This window comes from Neovison vison, chromosome 6 (genome assembly GCF_020171115.1).
Source record: "Neovison vison isolate M4711 chromosome 6, ASM_NN_V1, whole genome shotgun sequence".
Classification (NCBI taxonomy): Eukaryota; Metazoa; Chordata; class Mammalia; order Carnivora; family Mustelidae; genus Neogale; species Neogale vison.
In genome coordinates, this window is record NC_058096.1 from 139,745,624 (window position 1) to 139,761,633 (window position 16,010).

At 35.9% G+C, this 16,010-nt stretch overlaps 1 protein-coding gene across 7 annotated transcripts in view; it reads right to left on the reverse strand.

Annotated features, from left to right (window-relative positions):
* The window catches only part of ANKRD28 (ankyrin repeat domain 28), a 205,301-nt gene that overhangs the window by 20,804 nt on the left and 168,487 nt on the right, over nt 1-16,010 (reverse strand). For all 7 annotated transcript variants that reach the window (XM_044252504.1, XM_044252505.1, XM_044252502.1 and 4 more), the window contains 6 exons: nt 15,076-15,144; nt 12,639-12,779; nt 7,288-7,399; nt 6,109-6,135; nt 5,623-5,697; nt 2,618-2,819 (listed from right to left, as the gene is read on the reverse strand). In XM_044252504.1, coding sequence (XP_044108439.1) covers nt 2,618-2,819; nt 5,623-5,697; nt 6,109-6,135; nt 7,288-7,399; nt 12,639-12,779; nt 15,076-15,144 — 626 coding nt within the window. The remainder of the gene's footprint in view (nt 1-2,617; nt 2,820-5,622; nt 5,698-6,108; nt 6,136-7,287; nt 7,400-12,638; nt 12,780-15,075; nt 15,145-16,010) is intronic.

Below are 16,010 nucleotides of genomic sequence, written 5' to 3' on the forward strand. Positions count from 1 at the left end.
ATTGTTTGGCCTGCCACTTCTTTAATGGACTCACTTACACTCAGTTCACAGTAGCTCCTGAGGGTTTTTTGTTTTGTTTTGTAAGTTCAATACTTAAAACATCAAGCATAACATCACTGTAGGAGAAAACTGGTTCCCTTTTGGAAAAAAAATTGCAATGTCCTCCTCATTACTTATGACTAAGGTGCTCTTTAACAATCTCCACATTTGAAAGGTATCTACAGAACTAGGTGTGCATTTATTAAATAGGTAGGCACAAATAATAGCCTGTAGCTTTTTCAGGGGATAGGATATATAGACTATCTGACATTGGTTAGCCACTTCTAAGGGACTGGCTAGTGTCTTGTTTCAATATTTATCAATTAAGAGTGCAAACCACTCCATGAAAGCTTTAAATCAGCTCTGCAAATGATCTGCGCTTACAACACAAAAATTATTAAGTTGCAGAATGGTATATAAACTTCATTTTTTTTTTCCAGAATAAGAGAAAAGGATGGCATTTTGACTTAATTCTTACCATATAGCAGTTTATAGATACACGTTTATTTTTTTTTAAGATTTTATTTATTTATTTGACAGACAGAGATTACAAGTAGGCAGAGAGGCAGGCAGAGAGAGAGGGGGAAGCAGGCTCCCCACTGAGCAGAGAGCCCGATGCAGGGCTCGATCCCAGGACCCTGAGATCATGACCTGAGCTGAAAGCAGAGGCCTAACCCACTGAGCCACCCAGGCACCCCATATATACACATGTATTAGGAATTTTAATCCACTTAAAAATTTTTCCATTTTTGAGCCCTGCTTGAATATCTGATAATTTCTGAAAGACTGCTATGGAGCAATAGTGGGTTTTACTGAGAGTCTTCAAAAATGCAAGTGTCCTAAAGGACTAGAAGCAAAGTCCACGACCCATGTTAAAATGTGTCCTTAAAAATCACTCTGTAGGGGTGCCTGGGTGGCTCAGTGGGTTAAGCCTCTGCCTTCAACTCAGGTCATGATTCCCAGGTCCTGGGATCGAGCCCTGAATCGGGCTCTCTGCTCAGCAGGGAGCCTGCTTCCCTTCCTCTCTCTCTGCCTGCCTCTCTGCCTACTTGTGATCTCTGTCAAATAAATAAACAAAATCTTAAAAAAAAATTACTCTGTAAAAACAGACTAACTGAAATGAATCTAATCATATAAAGGAGGCCTGGGGCGCCTGGGTGGCTCAGTTGGTTAAGCAGCTGCCTTCGGCTCAGGTCATGATCCCAGCGTCCTGGGATCGAGTCCCACATCGGGCTCTTTGCTCGGCAGGGAGCCTGCTTCTCCCTCTGCCTCTGTCTGCCATTCTGTCTGAGTCTCCCCCCCTCTCTCTCTGATTAAAAAAAAAAAAAAAAAAAAAAAATCTTAAAGGAGGCCTAATGGGGGTGAAAAAAAAAAAACTTGGTTAGGATTTCTTTCAGTGTACCAGTCTTAGCTATTTAAAATGAATACAGGGGCGCCTGGGTAGCTCAGTCATTACATATCCACCTTTGGCTCAGGTCATGATCCCAGTGTTCTGGGATTGAGCCCTACATCAGGAAGCTTCTCCTTCTCCCACTCCCCATGCTTGTGTTCCCTCTCTTGCTGTCTCTCTGTCAAATAAATAAATAAAATCTTAAACATAAAATAAAATATAATATAATAAAATAAATACTAACTTGTGGTAATTCTTGTAGAGAGCTGTGAATTTACATCTGCAGTGGTATACAGCAGTACCAAGTCATAGAACAACAAAATTACATAATTTTGCAATTTCACACATTTGTAACATCACAAAATCACACCATGGAGTAGATCTTGCATGAAGCAGGTGCTCTAGAACTCCTGCCTTTGTATGTATTTAATGCATCACTCTGGTACAAGAATCCAAAACGTTCACCAACTGTTAAATGAAAGCACGTACCAATCCAAAATAACTTCCATCAAAAAGAAGTAAAAAATACTTCACTGTTTTACTGAAGAAGTATTTCCGAAGTTAGACTACTACATAAATCCAATTTCTTCTTCTTCTTTTTTTTTTAAAGATTTTATTTATTTATTTGACAGAGAAATCACAAGTAGGCAGAGAGGCAGGCAGAGAGACAGAGAGGGAAGCAGGCTCCCCGCTGAGCAGAGAGCCCGTTGCAGAGCTTGATCCCAGGACCCTGAGATCATGACCTGAGCCCAAGGCAGAGGCTTAACCCACTGAGCCACCCAGGTGCCCCTAAATCCAATTTCTAAGGTAGATAATGTTTTAAAGCAATCATAATCTTGCTTCTGGCTTTTTCTTGAAAGAATCACCTGACCTTTTATTTTTTTAAGATTTTATTTATTTATTTGAGAGAGCAGGCGAGTGCATGTGCACAAGAGGAGGGAGGAGCAGAGGAAGAAGGACAAGCAGAGTCCATGCAGAGCAGAGCCCGACATATGGCTTGATCCCAGGATTCTGAGATTATGACCTGAGCCAAAGTCAAGAGTCAGATGCTTAACCAGGCACATTCCTCATTCAACTGTTTAAAGTCAACATTATTAAAATAATTACCAGTAGTATAACACACAAAAAATTTAAAAAGAGTATTAGACACAAAGTGGTAACTAAAATCATGCATAATTTTTAACATACCTGCAGCATGTATAGGTGTTCTCTTCAAAATATAATCTTTTACTAAAATTGAGGCTCCCTGATTAATGAGTACATCCACACATTCAACATGGCCCTTAAATGCTGCAAGATCTAAGGGTGTTCTTCCACTACTATTTCTCACATCAAGATCTAATAAAGACTGTACCAACACTTCTAGTGCTTGATGGTGACCATGATAGGCCTAGGAACAAATAAAAATATAAATTAAAAAAGAATACACTTTAACTTCTCAGATACCTTAGAAAACAAAGTAACAAGCAAACTTGTTTTCACATTATTACACCTGAGATAATCTAAAACGTGCATACTGAGAGTTGAGAAAAGTTAAGCATAAATTTTTCTAATAACCAAATAGTAAACTACAGTGTTAGAGAATGGGTATTAAGCAGAGAATAAATGTTCAAATGACATGTGATTTTATCACTAACATACAATGGTCTGGTTCCTGGCATTCAATGAGTGTATAATACAGATTCAATTAAACCTTTCACTCTAAGTCCATGATTGCAAAGCCTATGCTATTAATCACAGTTTAGTGCTCCACTTAACTCTGATAAAATTTTACTATATTTAAATTATAGAGATAGCCAGCAACTGAAGTTAATTAGTATTCGAGTCTTCTGATTTCTTAAACTGAAATGACTATCCTCACACTTCATAACATGCTGTATATGAAAAACAAACACTTCTTTTAGTGCAAAAATACTTAACACTGAGCCCTGCTTGAATAACTGCCATGTACCAGGTACCAGCTATATAATTAGAGGATAAAAATGTAAAGGTTTGTCAGACTGAAGTCCCTTTCTTTACCACAGTTTGATGAAGAGGCTTTCCATGTAATTCGTATCAAAACCAACATGTCAACTGAACATCTATTACTTTTGTTGGGCTAGATGCTGAGCAAGACATAAAGCAATTAACAAGACCTAGTTGTGGCACACAATGTTTTCTTTAGTTCACTCGTATTACCATTTTGTAGCTAAAGGACTTTCATATGCCAGTGCTAATGCCATTCAGAACTAAAGCTTAGTAGTTTGTTAATCACATGCGAATGTTTCACTGGGAATTGAAATATGTAAAATTCTACCAAACTTGAACTAAATCTGAAAAAAGATATATAGCTAGAAGAAAGCCCCAAACAGCAACAAAGGACTGTAAAGTTACTTCTTGCAGAAAATGTCAGAAAGTACCAGGAAGACGTATAGTTGCTCTGGGCCTTACTGATCTCTTTGCTGTTTCTGACTACCTACAGAGATTCTCAACCACCTCAAAGATTTAAGTAACTCTACTTTAGGAACTCTACTGCCCTAGGATCATACTTAATCTTGTTCTTCAATACTGGGTCAATGAAACTTGCTACTAGCAGAAAGAACTTTTGAGAAATACCGTATATGCAGAAGACAGTATACAACAACAAGAGACAAGTAAGGATGACAAGAAGCCATGATGATTTGCCAGAGGGACGTTCCCCTCAAGATGTCCCTGTATAAGATGGAAACAAGGAATCTGAACAGGTACTATATGCAAAGACAAGAACCAAGACCTTAAGCTAGTGTGTTTTCACAGCATCAAGGTGTCCTGGATTGGGAAAGTTTGGAAGGGAAAAAAAAAATCACTTCAAGTTAATTTCTGAAAACCTCCTGGGAACAGATACAAAATGTGAAAAGTGGTGGTATCATCACAGTTCACTGAGTCTAATTACTAAATTAAAAATTGTTTCCATTTCAGCTTAAAAACACTACTCAGCACAAATAGCCATGTTCATATATAACACCACTACACATAACAGCCACGAAGTAAACAAAAACTAGTTAAAAAAAGAAAAAAAGTTTCAGATAACATATTCAAAAACTTGGCAAAGTGCTTAGTCTGGCACCTAGTAAGTGCTTAGGAAATGGCAGTTCTAGTTTAAGAATGATGATGATGATGTAAGAACTGCCTAGTCATCTGCTCAGACTTCATTTCTTGGCATCAACAGTAAAATAGCTATCTTCTCCATGCTTGCTTTGCCCTTCTGGATGACTTATTTACTCTGCAAGTCTGGGAGAGCAGACAGTATTTCTAAAGAACCAAAGGGCAAGGAAGCAAGACATTGCAGCATACCTCCTTAGTCATTCAGAAAATGGTAGGAAGTACTAAGCAGGGAGAAAGGGGTAGAAAATTCAATGCAGATGCATTGGTGTTAGAAAATATGCAGGAGAATCTTATAAAAAAAACCCAGCACACGTGAGAAGAAAACAAAGGGATCAGTGAACTTGTAGTGATCCTCATTAACTTAGGTATAAACCCTTATAAACATTTTACCTACATGTAAATCCAGCAATCTCCCAAATAGCTAGTAACTATATCCAAGTCTCCTGATTCTCAATCTTCATCTCACCCCAAACAACTGTTAACATTCTGTTTCAAAAACAGATTCTTCTTTCAGCACAAAAAGAACAAGATTGGCCCTTGCTTGAAATTTCCTGAAGTAATTTATTCCCACATCTGACTTAAAGAACTGTTTTACTTCACTAACCTTCTCCTCTTAGTGACTGACATTATGAGAAAAAAATCAAAGGCATCTCACGCTAAAACAGAAATTACAAATCATAGAGCCAAATTCTATGGTATGAGCAAATGAAGGACCAGTGAACACACACTTAGTGCTCCAAAATAAAAAAAGTTGTAGAAATGCAGCAGAAAATACAGTTCTGCTCAGCTAGTTAGAAGTCATTCCATTAGGGCAGTGCATTTTAAAATTCACATCACAGGTATATTCTCTCCCTTAGAGTAGGCTTTGGGAGAAACCCAAAGATCACTGTTTATTTTTTAAATAAATCTTAACAGGTACACTCAAGAAGTCTCTGACTTTAAAAAGTTGTTGAAGATTTAATTTCATGATCATCATACATGGCCCAAAAGTACTAGTTTGAGTCAAACAACCAGATGGGAGATATTTTCAATAAACCAGGCATCATGTTGGCTGTAAAGGCAGTACTCACGGCCAAATGTAAAGGGCTTATTGTTGCTCTATTGTCTGAATCATTCAGCATGTCTGTCCCAGAGGTTTCCATTAACTGAAAGAAAAGTATTTGAAATGTCAGAAATGGTACTTTTAGATATATTACAGCAGTTATTCCTGCCTCCTTCCTCATGTTTAAATACATTTTAGAGTAAAAATTGATACTTAAATATGAATTTTAAAATCTCAGACCATTATACTGTGAAGATTCCACTCAGCAAGCTTATACAATAGATCATCATAAAAGGGTGGTGAGGACCACAGAATAAGAGCTCTGAGGTAGGGCTATATACTAGCTTGAGGGAAATGCTATTTACTCACCACTAAGTAAGAACCACCTGCCCAGCCCCATACCCTAAATGTACTTGTCTTTTTGTTCTCAGGAATGTGTAGAATGGGCTTCAGCTCTAGTGAGAGCAAATAAATTAATTACAATACTCCAAATGGGGGGCGGATTATTACTTACAACATCTAAAGGAGTTTCACTTGCAATCTGAAATAAAATTCAAAATAAGAATATTTAGCTTAGAAAATATTCATATATATGAGAGCTAAATGTTACAGGTCTCTATTTACACAAAGCTTTGTTAAATTCTATTCTGAGCTTGTGTTCCCTTTGCCTCAAAAAAATTAAATCTTTTTTTTTTTTTTTAAAGATTTTATTTATTTATTTGACAGAGAGAGATCACAAGTAGACAGAGAGGCAGGCAGAGAGAGAGAGAGGGAAGCAGGCTCCCTGATGAGCAGAGAGCCTGATGCGGGACTCGATCCCAGGACCCTGAGATCATGACCCAAGCCGAAGGCAGCAGCTTAACCCACTGAGCCACCCAGGCACCCCCAAAATTAAATTTTTTAAATAAATAAGTATGCAGTATAATATACCACATATCTCTATTCATGGGTCTAAGACTTTAGTGTACAAGATACCATAATAACCCAAGGAAATATTTGTTATTTCTGATAGCAGGGTTTTAAGTACTGCATTAAACAGGTCAACCTTTTTCTATCTTTAATATCCACTCTCTGTTGAAGAGAAGCAAAGTTTAATATAATTTATAAGTAAGTCTAAATAAAGAAACTTATAACTTGGAGTATCTGTTACACACTTGATAATCTTTTAAATTGTCTCTTGCTTTCTCTTTGGTTTGGCAAAGTATGGTGAATGGCGTGTATATTCAAGAATGAGATCACAGTTGAAATAAAAAGCTCCTTTGCAGATGTACTGTCTCCCCTATCAGGAGGGACTGTAAAAAGAATGGGCCTTTCAGAAATCTCTAAATAATTTATATGGGAAAAAACCCTCCTCTTACAGGGACATTTCTCACATAACACATAGTTACAGTTCTTTAGAAATTTCTGGAAAACATTTATTTAAAGGAAAAGAGAAAAGAAATGCTACATCAACACAGGGTAGTAAGGGAAGGACACAAGAAGCCCTTCCCAGAGATCTAATTTTCTCCGTTCTCTTTGAAAGGCAAAGGGAATGAGAGATATCTTACTGAGGCAAGCAAGTATGAATTTTAGAGGTATATAATGGATCTAAAAATATTAAAAAGAGTTTGTTTGGTTCATTTATTCTCATTCTCATTATGTTATTAGAATATAAAATCACATTAGTCTTTCCACAACAATTCACAAATCTTACCAGCTGAAGACAAAGACGGTGACCATAAGCAGCTGAATAATGAACTGCATTGTATCCTTGCTTGTCACGGATCCCTGGATTTGCATCATTTCGCAATAAGTATTCCAGGCACCTATATATAGTAATATTCAAAATTCTAAATTTTGCATTTTAACCAATGATAAAGACAATCTGAAACTAAAAACTGACAATTTTCCTTATAATTTCTTGCAATTTTTCTTTTTCTTGAGAAAAGTAAAAATTACAAATACATCTACATTATATAAATGTCATTTAAATGACATTGACTATAACTATCCTAAGAATACAAATGAAATGTTCATTAGAGAATATCCTTCATTCAAAGTGAGTATCTCCAAATTCTGTCAACCAGCTCAGTATACCTGAGGGCTGGCTGTCTTTTACACAGTCACTATGTATGGCACCACCTATTCCACTCAAACAATATCTGACAGGATAAAACTTAGTGGTGGTGAGCATCCAATGTTGGCAATATTACTGTTGACGTATCTGGAACACATAGTGAGTCTAGTATCTCATTAGGAAGCTGAAGAAAGGATATAAAAAAAATCTCAGGATAACAAGATCAGAATTCAATGATCTTGAATCAGAGGACTGAGAAGGCTGCAAAAGGTATAAAGTCATATGTAGGTAAGAAGAAAGATCCTCCCATGGCAGATTTATCGGATTCCTGTGCTATCAAAGCATTAGAAAAATAATTTTAAAAGGTACAATTCACGATTTGTTATAATTTTAGTACATTTTATTGTTAATGTAGCAAAAAAGGAGCACTGAATTAGAAATTAGAAGATTGTCTATAGAACTAGTCTCTTACCAATGATCTTGAGCAAATCAAATCATTTCACCTTTGTGGTAAAATGGCCTCTGTTCCTTTTATAGATGGGGTGGGGAACAGAAATCCAACTAAGAATGCTAAACTCCATTTATGCTCAAATTTCACATCCATAATTATTTGTTGATAATTTGTCTAATATTATAGTATGTCTAACTAAATATTAATTCAACTACTGAGGGAAAATTTATAATCAAATTACTTGTTAAAAATTCAAGTTTCCTTAAGGAGTGCACTTACTAAGATGAGCACTGGGTGATATATGGAATTGCTGAATCACTATATTGTATACCTAAACTAATATCACACTGTATGATTAACTATACTAGAATTAAAAAAAAAAAGTGTAAAAAATTTCAAGTTTCTAAAAGCATACTTAAATTATATAAAAACAAACAAACTCCAAAGCAATGTAACTGATCTTTTAGTAACTGTATCATAGATAGATATATATAGACTGTATTACACATATACATAACTATCATTATGTATTACACATATATGTATTATGTATATGTATTACACATATACATAACTATCATATATGTTATCTATGCATCAATCATCTATCTACCTATAAGGGCCTTTCTTTTCAGTGCCAACGCATTTCTTTAATGCTAAATTGCTTAAAATCCTTTAGATCCGTTAGTAATTACTTGCAGACTCTCTATTTACTATCCTCAATGGTAGCAAATGTCTGTCTATCCATTCAAGTGGAATTTTGACATTTATGTATAGTTAAAATTATTAGTCAAATATGGTGAACTGGGTATCACTATGATCAAAAAATCCCAAATCTGAATCTAAAGTAACAAGATTGGTGTTTTTTGGGTGTTCATAAACTAGCTTCGAGGGCTCTGCAGAGAGTGTTCCAGACAGTGTATAAACTGTGTCTAGTTTTCTTTCCTAGGTGTCCAAGTCAGAGGTCAGTGCTCACTGGAATGGATAAAAGACCTGCAGGCCTGGAGGACAGTCCCATTGCTTTGTAGGCACAAACATTTCACCCAAGGGCACATCTTTTTATCTTTAATCAAATTCTCTAGATGAGAGAGATAAAACAGAAATAGTTCTCCAACTGAGACCTGAGTACAAAGCAGATTCTATCAGTGGAAAAAACTATTTTAAGATAACTTGTTGATACATGAGTACTGAAAAAAAAATTTTTATTTAAGGAAAGCAAAACAAGTAGGTAAGTTCGTGTTTACGTTCTAAAGTAAGAGAGCACATCTCAATACATTTACAATGACTGGTCCATGGATACAGCATTAAATGGCTTCAAATAATTTGTTATACATTAATTCTTATCAAATCATATGATTTCTTTATTTTTTTTTTACATTCATATTATTCATATAATTGGTTTCCTATAAAAAAACAAAGACTAAGAGTTACTTTGAAATAAAATTCCTTCTACTGGCCTGCCTTTTACATTTTGCTAAGCAGTATCAACTTTCATTAACTACTTTGTGAGATAAAGCATTATCTTCAACAAATGGAAAAAATTACTGACACTCAGGAAAATCAAATTATATTCAAGATCTTTTGGCTAGCATACAGCAAAGCAAGGACCAGACCTCAGGTCTTCTCTTCATCCAATGTCCTCTTCATGCTACCAAATACTTCAGCACAGGGGTTAATGAGTTAGAGTGGCACTTTAACCTGGGTGCTTATAAAATACTGAACCACAAAATTCCTTGGTCTTGAATATGTGGACCTCACATCTAATTTGCAAATAAGATGGAGGGGAGAGAGTGTATTCTTTTTTCCTGATTGTAAGTTAACACACTGATTTTATCAAAGCCAGAAAATCAAGATATAAACAACCTTCCCTGGGGATGCTGACAGGGGATTAGCAAATGATCATAAAAAAACAAACCACAAATACACATTACTGAACAGTAGTAATTTGAAGTTATGGGGATTTTGTGTCCTTTTTAAGAAAATATTTCACACTTCTAAGTATGAATTAATCATTCCAGATTATTTTATGAGAAATAAAAAAATAAAAATAAAATTTTTATTCTTTTATTCCCAGTTTATATACCTGGGAAAAATAAGACAACATTTCTGTTTTTGGTTTTTTTGGGACGGGGAGAGGGCAGAGGGACAGGAGAGACTATCTTAAGTTGGCTCCATGCCCAGCGTGAAGCCCCACACAAAGTTTGGGTATCACAACCCTGAGATCATGACCTGAACTGAAATCAAGAGTTAGATGCTTAACCACTGAGCCACCCAGGTGCCCCAATATTTTATCAATGTTACAGTGCTACTAATTGAGTCTCCAAAACAATCATTTATTGAAAGGATGCCTCTGGTATCCTAAAATAGTTACTGTAGCTTATAGCTTCCAGAAAGTCCTCAAGACCAAATCACTGAGACAATAAATGATGGCATTAGACAGGACCTCTGGGATTCTGATACTTTAAAGAAACAGAGGCTCTAAGAAACAGTGTGAGAGGGGCACCTGGGTGGCTCAGTCAGTTAAGAGACCAACTCCTGGTATAGAAGTAAGTTTCTTTTCAATTTTACAGATAAAGATTTTGCTTGGCAATTACCTGCTCAGGCTCAAAGGGGTATAATATAGAAACCCCAAGATTTAAACTGGGTCTTTTGGATCCCAAAGTTCATGTTCTTTCTAGCACATTAGGCTGCTTTGTGTAGATACTGAGAATTAAATGTTTAAGTAATAAGTATCACTAGGCTGTTGCTCAAGGCAGTTTATATTAGGTGAAAGAACTGATTTATATCACTTTAGTACTGATACACTTCTACAAAAAAAAGTTGATTGGTTTAAAACAAAACCACAAATCCCAAACAGTATGGATTGAACACTGTTATTCTCTTGGTTTCTGCATAAGAATTCAGGTTTAATGTAAGGGCAGGAGGACCTTGGGTAATCTCTACGTGTGTGTGTGTGTGTGTGTGTGTGTGTGTGTGTGAGAGAGAGAGAGAGAGAGATCGACATCTCAGTGGAATTTATGTAGATCCCACTGAGTGACACCTAATAACTAGTGTGTGGGAACAGTGGTAAAGGATCATTGGTGGTGATATGCTCATTTTAGGTATAATCTATTTTAAGAAAATCTAGAAATTAAACTCTGAAGTTACAGAATTTATACATCAGAGGATGATCTACTTACCCAAGTTTACCAACATTTTTTTAAAGTAAGATTTTACTTATTTATTTGACACAGGGGGGTGGGGCAGAGGGAGTGGCAGGCAGAGAAGGGAGCCTGATGCAAGGCAGGGCTTGATCCCAGGACTCTGGGATCATGACTTGAGCCAAAGGCCAATGCTTAATTGACTGTGCCACCCAAGTGCCCCACCAAAATATTTTCTTATTTACAAAGACTTTACCACAGATTTTCTTTAAAGAGCTACTATCTATAAAAACATACTTCAAGTAATTTAACTTCTCCCAAAATCTATCTACACCTAACTACTCTAGGTTTATGTGAAATTATACAAAGTGATACATTCTTGTAAACAAAAGTAAGATTTTACTAGTGCTTTTGAGATTACAGAACTTCAGCTTCGAATCCAAGATAACAAAGTGCTACTGATAGAAATGGCTTTGATATTAGTTACAGAATTTATAATAAACATTTGTGAATAATATCTTCAAGTTATGCTTTTTATTTTAAGGGTAAAAAGCAAATATTAAAAACCACAGAAATAGTTCTATGTTAATTAAAGCTTCCTTGAAGTATATTTTATAAAACCCCTCTTACAAATCACTCTTTGTTTTTCCCTTTGGGTATTTTTACTCTTAATTGATCCACACACAATTGTGAATACCACAAACTGAAGATCCTCTCTCGCCAATGAATTTATTTTCTTCCAAGAAGGCAATATATATTAAGGTACTATGAACAATTCTGATCAGCTTTAGGTGAATATTAATTATAAAAAATAATTTACACATCTCTTGTTCTTTGGTTATTCAGGCATTCTTGGCCAATATTTGGTTATTCCATTATCTCATTTACTTATTTAAGCAATATTTAGAACCAACAAGTGCCAGATTTTGTCATACTGGCTACTCCCTTTTTGGATAGATACCCATTTATAAGGATTTCTTACAAACACAAACTCTCTACCTCTGACTGATACTGGTGTTCCAATCTCTGCCCCACCTTCCACTGGCATTGTCCACATCTCCTCTGTCCCTTTCCCTATGATAAACTCAAAACTGCTGCCTCTGAGAAGTCAGAGGGAAAAAACATGGAGATGATATTAAGATGTGCTTTGGCAGGGAGGACAAGAAGAGGCCTTTATCTTTCTTCTACCAGATCAGTCAATAAAGCAGGTTGCTGAGTAGAAACAGGTAATAAACTATGATTCAGGAATAATTATGAAACCAATTTATTTCCACACAAGAGACTCAAGAAAATACCACAAAAAGTATAAAAATATGAACTTGCAATAAAAACAGCCATCCACATGGAATATGTTTGTTTACAGAAATAATCCTTCATTCTCACCACATGATACTTACTTGCCATCTGTGTCTGACGTGGCTGCATAGTGCAGGGGTGTGCATCCTCTTTCATCAAGGTCATTCACACTTGCTCCTGATCCCACAAGAGCAAACAGGCACTGGTAATTGCAGTTGGCAGCAGCATAGTGCAGTGGAGATCTTTTGTGCCCAAGTTAATATAAGAAAAATAAAAGCCAGGGACATATACCAGTAAATAAGTGCACAGCTGACTCTTACTCGACCCAGTTACAAATACTGAATTTATAGTGAGTCTGAGATTGATTTCTACCATATACTAAGTCTTCTGGAGGTCGGGACAAATGAAGCTAGTATGAGAAAGTAAGGTAGCAAAAAACCTCTAAGAATAGGAAATTACGACAGAAACACAGTAAAATCATTTCGACAGAAACACAGTAAAATCATTTCATGGTCCCCACAGTAACGATTCTAGTCTTTTGAGTGAATTACAGACACCTTCATATTCTGCTCAGAAACTTTTGAACACTTTCATTTTAACAAAACTTCCCTTATACTAACAAAAATGTTTCACAGTACAGGGGTAGAAGCTGCTGTTCATGTCTCAGGAGGAATAAAGGATAAGAGAAATACAGAAGCATTAAATAGAATGCCCTACTCTACCAACCATACAGTAAAGCTGTACAGTAGTATCAGGTTTCTCAAGCAAGAACTGCATAGTTTTGAAGACTCTTTTTTATTCAGAACAGTTAGAGTACGGTTTTTAATTTCTAAAGACTGAGTATTTGTAGCCAGTTTCCTCCCAGTTCACTGAAATGCAACGGAATGTTACTAAAATTCCCTGTCTTTGAATTGCAACTCTATAATCCATGACTTTTCATTAAAAAAAAAAAAAAGGATAGAAGAAAAAAAAACAAAAAATGAAGGTAAACAGTAGTAAAACAGTACTACTAAACAGTAGAAAAACATTATTTTACTTTATTGGATAACAACATAGTATAGTAATAGCATTTTTTTTTGGTCTTGGTGGCTCCCCCCTTTTTATTTATTTATTTATTTTTAAAATTATTTTTATTAACATATAATGCATTGTTTCAGGGGTACAGGTCTGTGAATCATCAGTCTCACACATTTCACAGCATTCGCCATTGCACATACCCTCCCCAATGTCCATAACCCAGCCACTCTATCCCTACCCCCCCACCCCCCAGCAACCCTCAGTTTGTTTTATGAGATTAAAAGAGTCTCTTATGGTTTGTTTCCCTCTTAATTAAGAAATATAATTAACCCTGAATTACTTCCAAGGTTCTAAACTCAGAATATGCTTCAGAAGCCCTTGCTGCCATTTGTAATAAAAAAATGCTTCAAGTGCTACAAATTAACTAATGTAAGATGGATTAAAGTAGAATTGTAAAAGTCAATTGTAAAAATATTGCGTTGCAAAGCCAAACAAAATGATTTTGGTTTCACAGGTCATTAGTTCCTTTTATTAGTTAGGCTTATGAAAGCTGTCTATTCCTCAAAGTAATTATGGGGTCAAACAGTTTTTTTAAAAAAAATATGCATTTCTGATTCCCTACCATACATAATTGTTTACTTCTGCACTAACTCCATGCCATGCACTGAATGTACATCCACACATTTCCTTATGGCACACACACCCTTTCTAGTCACACGCTTTGATATAATTCTCAAACTCATGACCCACAATTTTGCTCAGACTGCCTGCCACCTCTCTTTTTTTTAACCAATTCAAACTGCCTTCAATTCTTTCCTGGATGGTTTTAGCACATGCTAGGTCAACTCCTACTCTAAGTAACTTAGTAGATACTGGTGACTTTAAGTACCGTTACCATCAATGCTAGTCACAGTAAGAATGAGGACTGGCTAAAAGACTACAAAGGGGTTCTGTTACTTCACAGTTATTTTCCTACCAGTCATATGAAGGGGTATATGTGGATATGCTATTATGTGTATAGGTAATGTGGGGAGTTATATGAGGGGAGAACAAAAGTTTCATATATATTTATTACCTATTTCATTCCGGTTTCTAGTGGTCTGTAACCAAATATGGGCACCAAAGTCTCTGACAATGAAATGACTTAGGGGTAAGGAGAATTGTACTACTGAGTTCTAGGTCTTGTGAATTTCTTGAAGGAACACAGGCACCATGGGGTTTTACATTTCTAAGTATAATTATGGGAGGAGGAAGAATGATATCGAGAGATTCAGAGGTGCTTATAAGGTAAAGCTGTGGCTGACAGCCTGGGGCTGTGGCAGGGGGCCAAGTGGAAGAAGACTGTGGGTAAAAATGAATTATTTCAAAGCTACTGACTTATTCAGGCCTCTCAGTGAATCATGATCACAATGCAAAAGATGTTCAACTGTTAATTCTTTCTGAGAATTAACAGAAGGTCATGCAAGTCATTTAGTAAACAACATTAATTAGGTTCTACAGAGGAATGTCATCACAGCCTACCTCCCAAATTTGTCCTTTTTGTTGAAGTCTGCACCAGTATTCAGCAGAAGGTTTAGGCACTCCAAATTCCTATTAGGGAAAATACAGTTAGAAGACTTAACTGTCAGTAATTTCATAACAAAATTGGTAGTTTAAGTACCAAAACATGTTTTCAAATGAAGACAAAGTGAAAAAAAAAATGACATGATATTTTAATAAAAAATAAAACATTAAAAATAAAATAAAACATTAAAATTCATTGTATCTAGAATTTTAAGAAGTTATATATATATACATATTGGCATGTTGATAGGAAATAACAGTGAGTCATGTTGTCACTATTTAAAAGAAAGCTCACATTTAAGTTCCTGAGAGTTGGTTAAGTGGCTGCCTTAGGCTCAGGTCTTGAGCTAATGAGCATCCTGGGATGCAGCCCGATTCCTTGGACTCCCTGCTCAGTGGGGAGTCTGCTTTTTCTTCTGCCTTCCCACTCCTTGGCACCCCTGGCACCTCACACTCTCTCTAAATAAAATCTTAAAAAATTCCCGAGAGTTTTTAGGAACCTTTAAAACAAACTTCAAACAACATGCTTTTAACAGAATGGTTTAAATTTAAATGGTTTTTAATACTAACTTAAAAGAAAATGGGTTAAAAAAAATCAAACCTGAAAATGCTCCAATTTGTTTTCCCTTATCTTCTCCTATAGTATCTTTAGTTAAAATTGTAGGAGCGTATGGTACATGCATGGGTCTTTCTGTAGTTTAACTTTCAAAACCCTGAACATCATTACTATGTTACACTAGAAATTGAGATTAGCATCTAATCAGACAGTCGTGTTGTCTTTCGTCCCTCCCTTTGGAGGCCAGTAATATGGAAGCTAGGTTTTAACTGGAAAGTCCTTTGGCGACCTTGGAAGAACAAGAGGACCCAGTCATATGTTCACAATCCATCTTTGC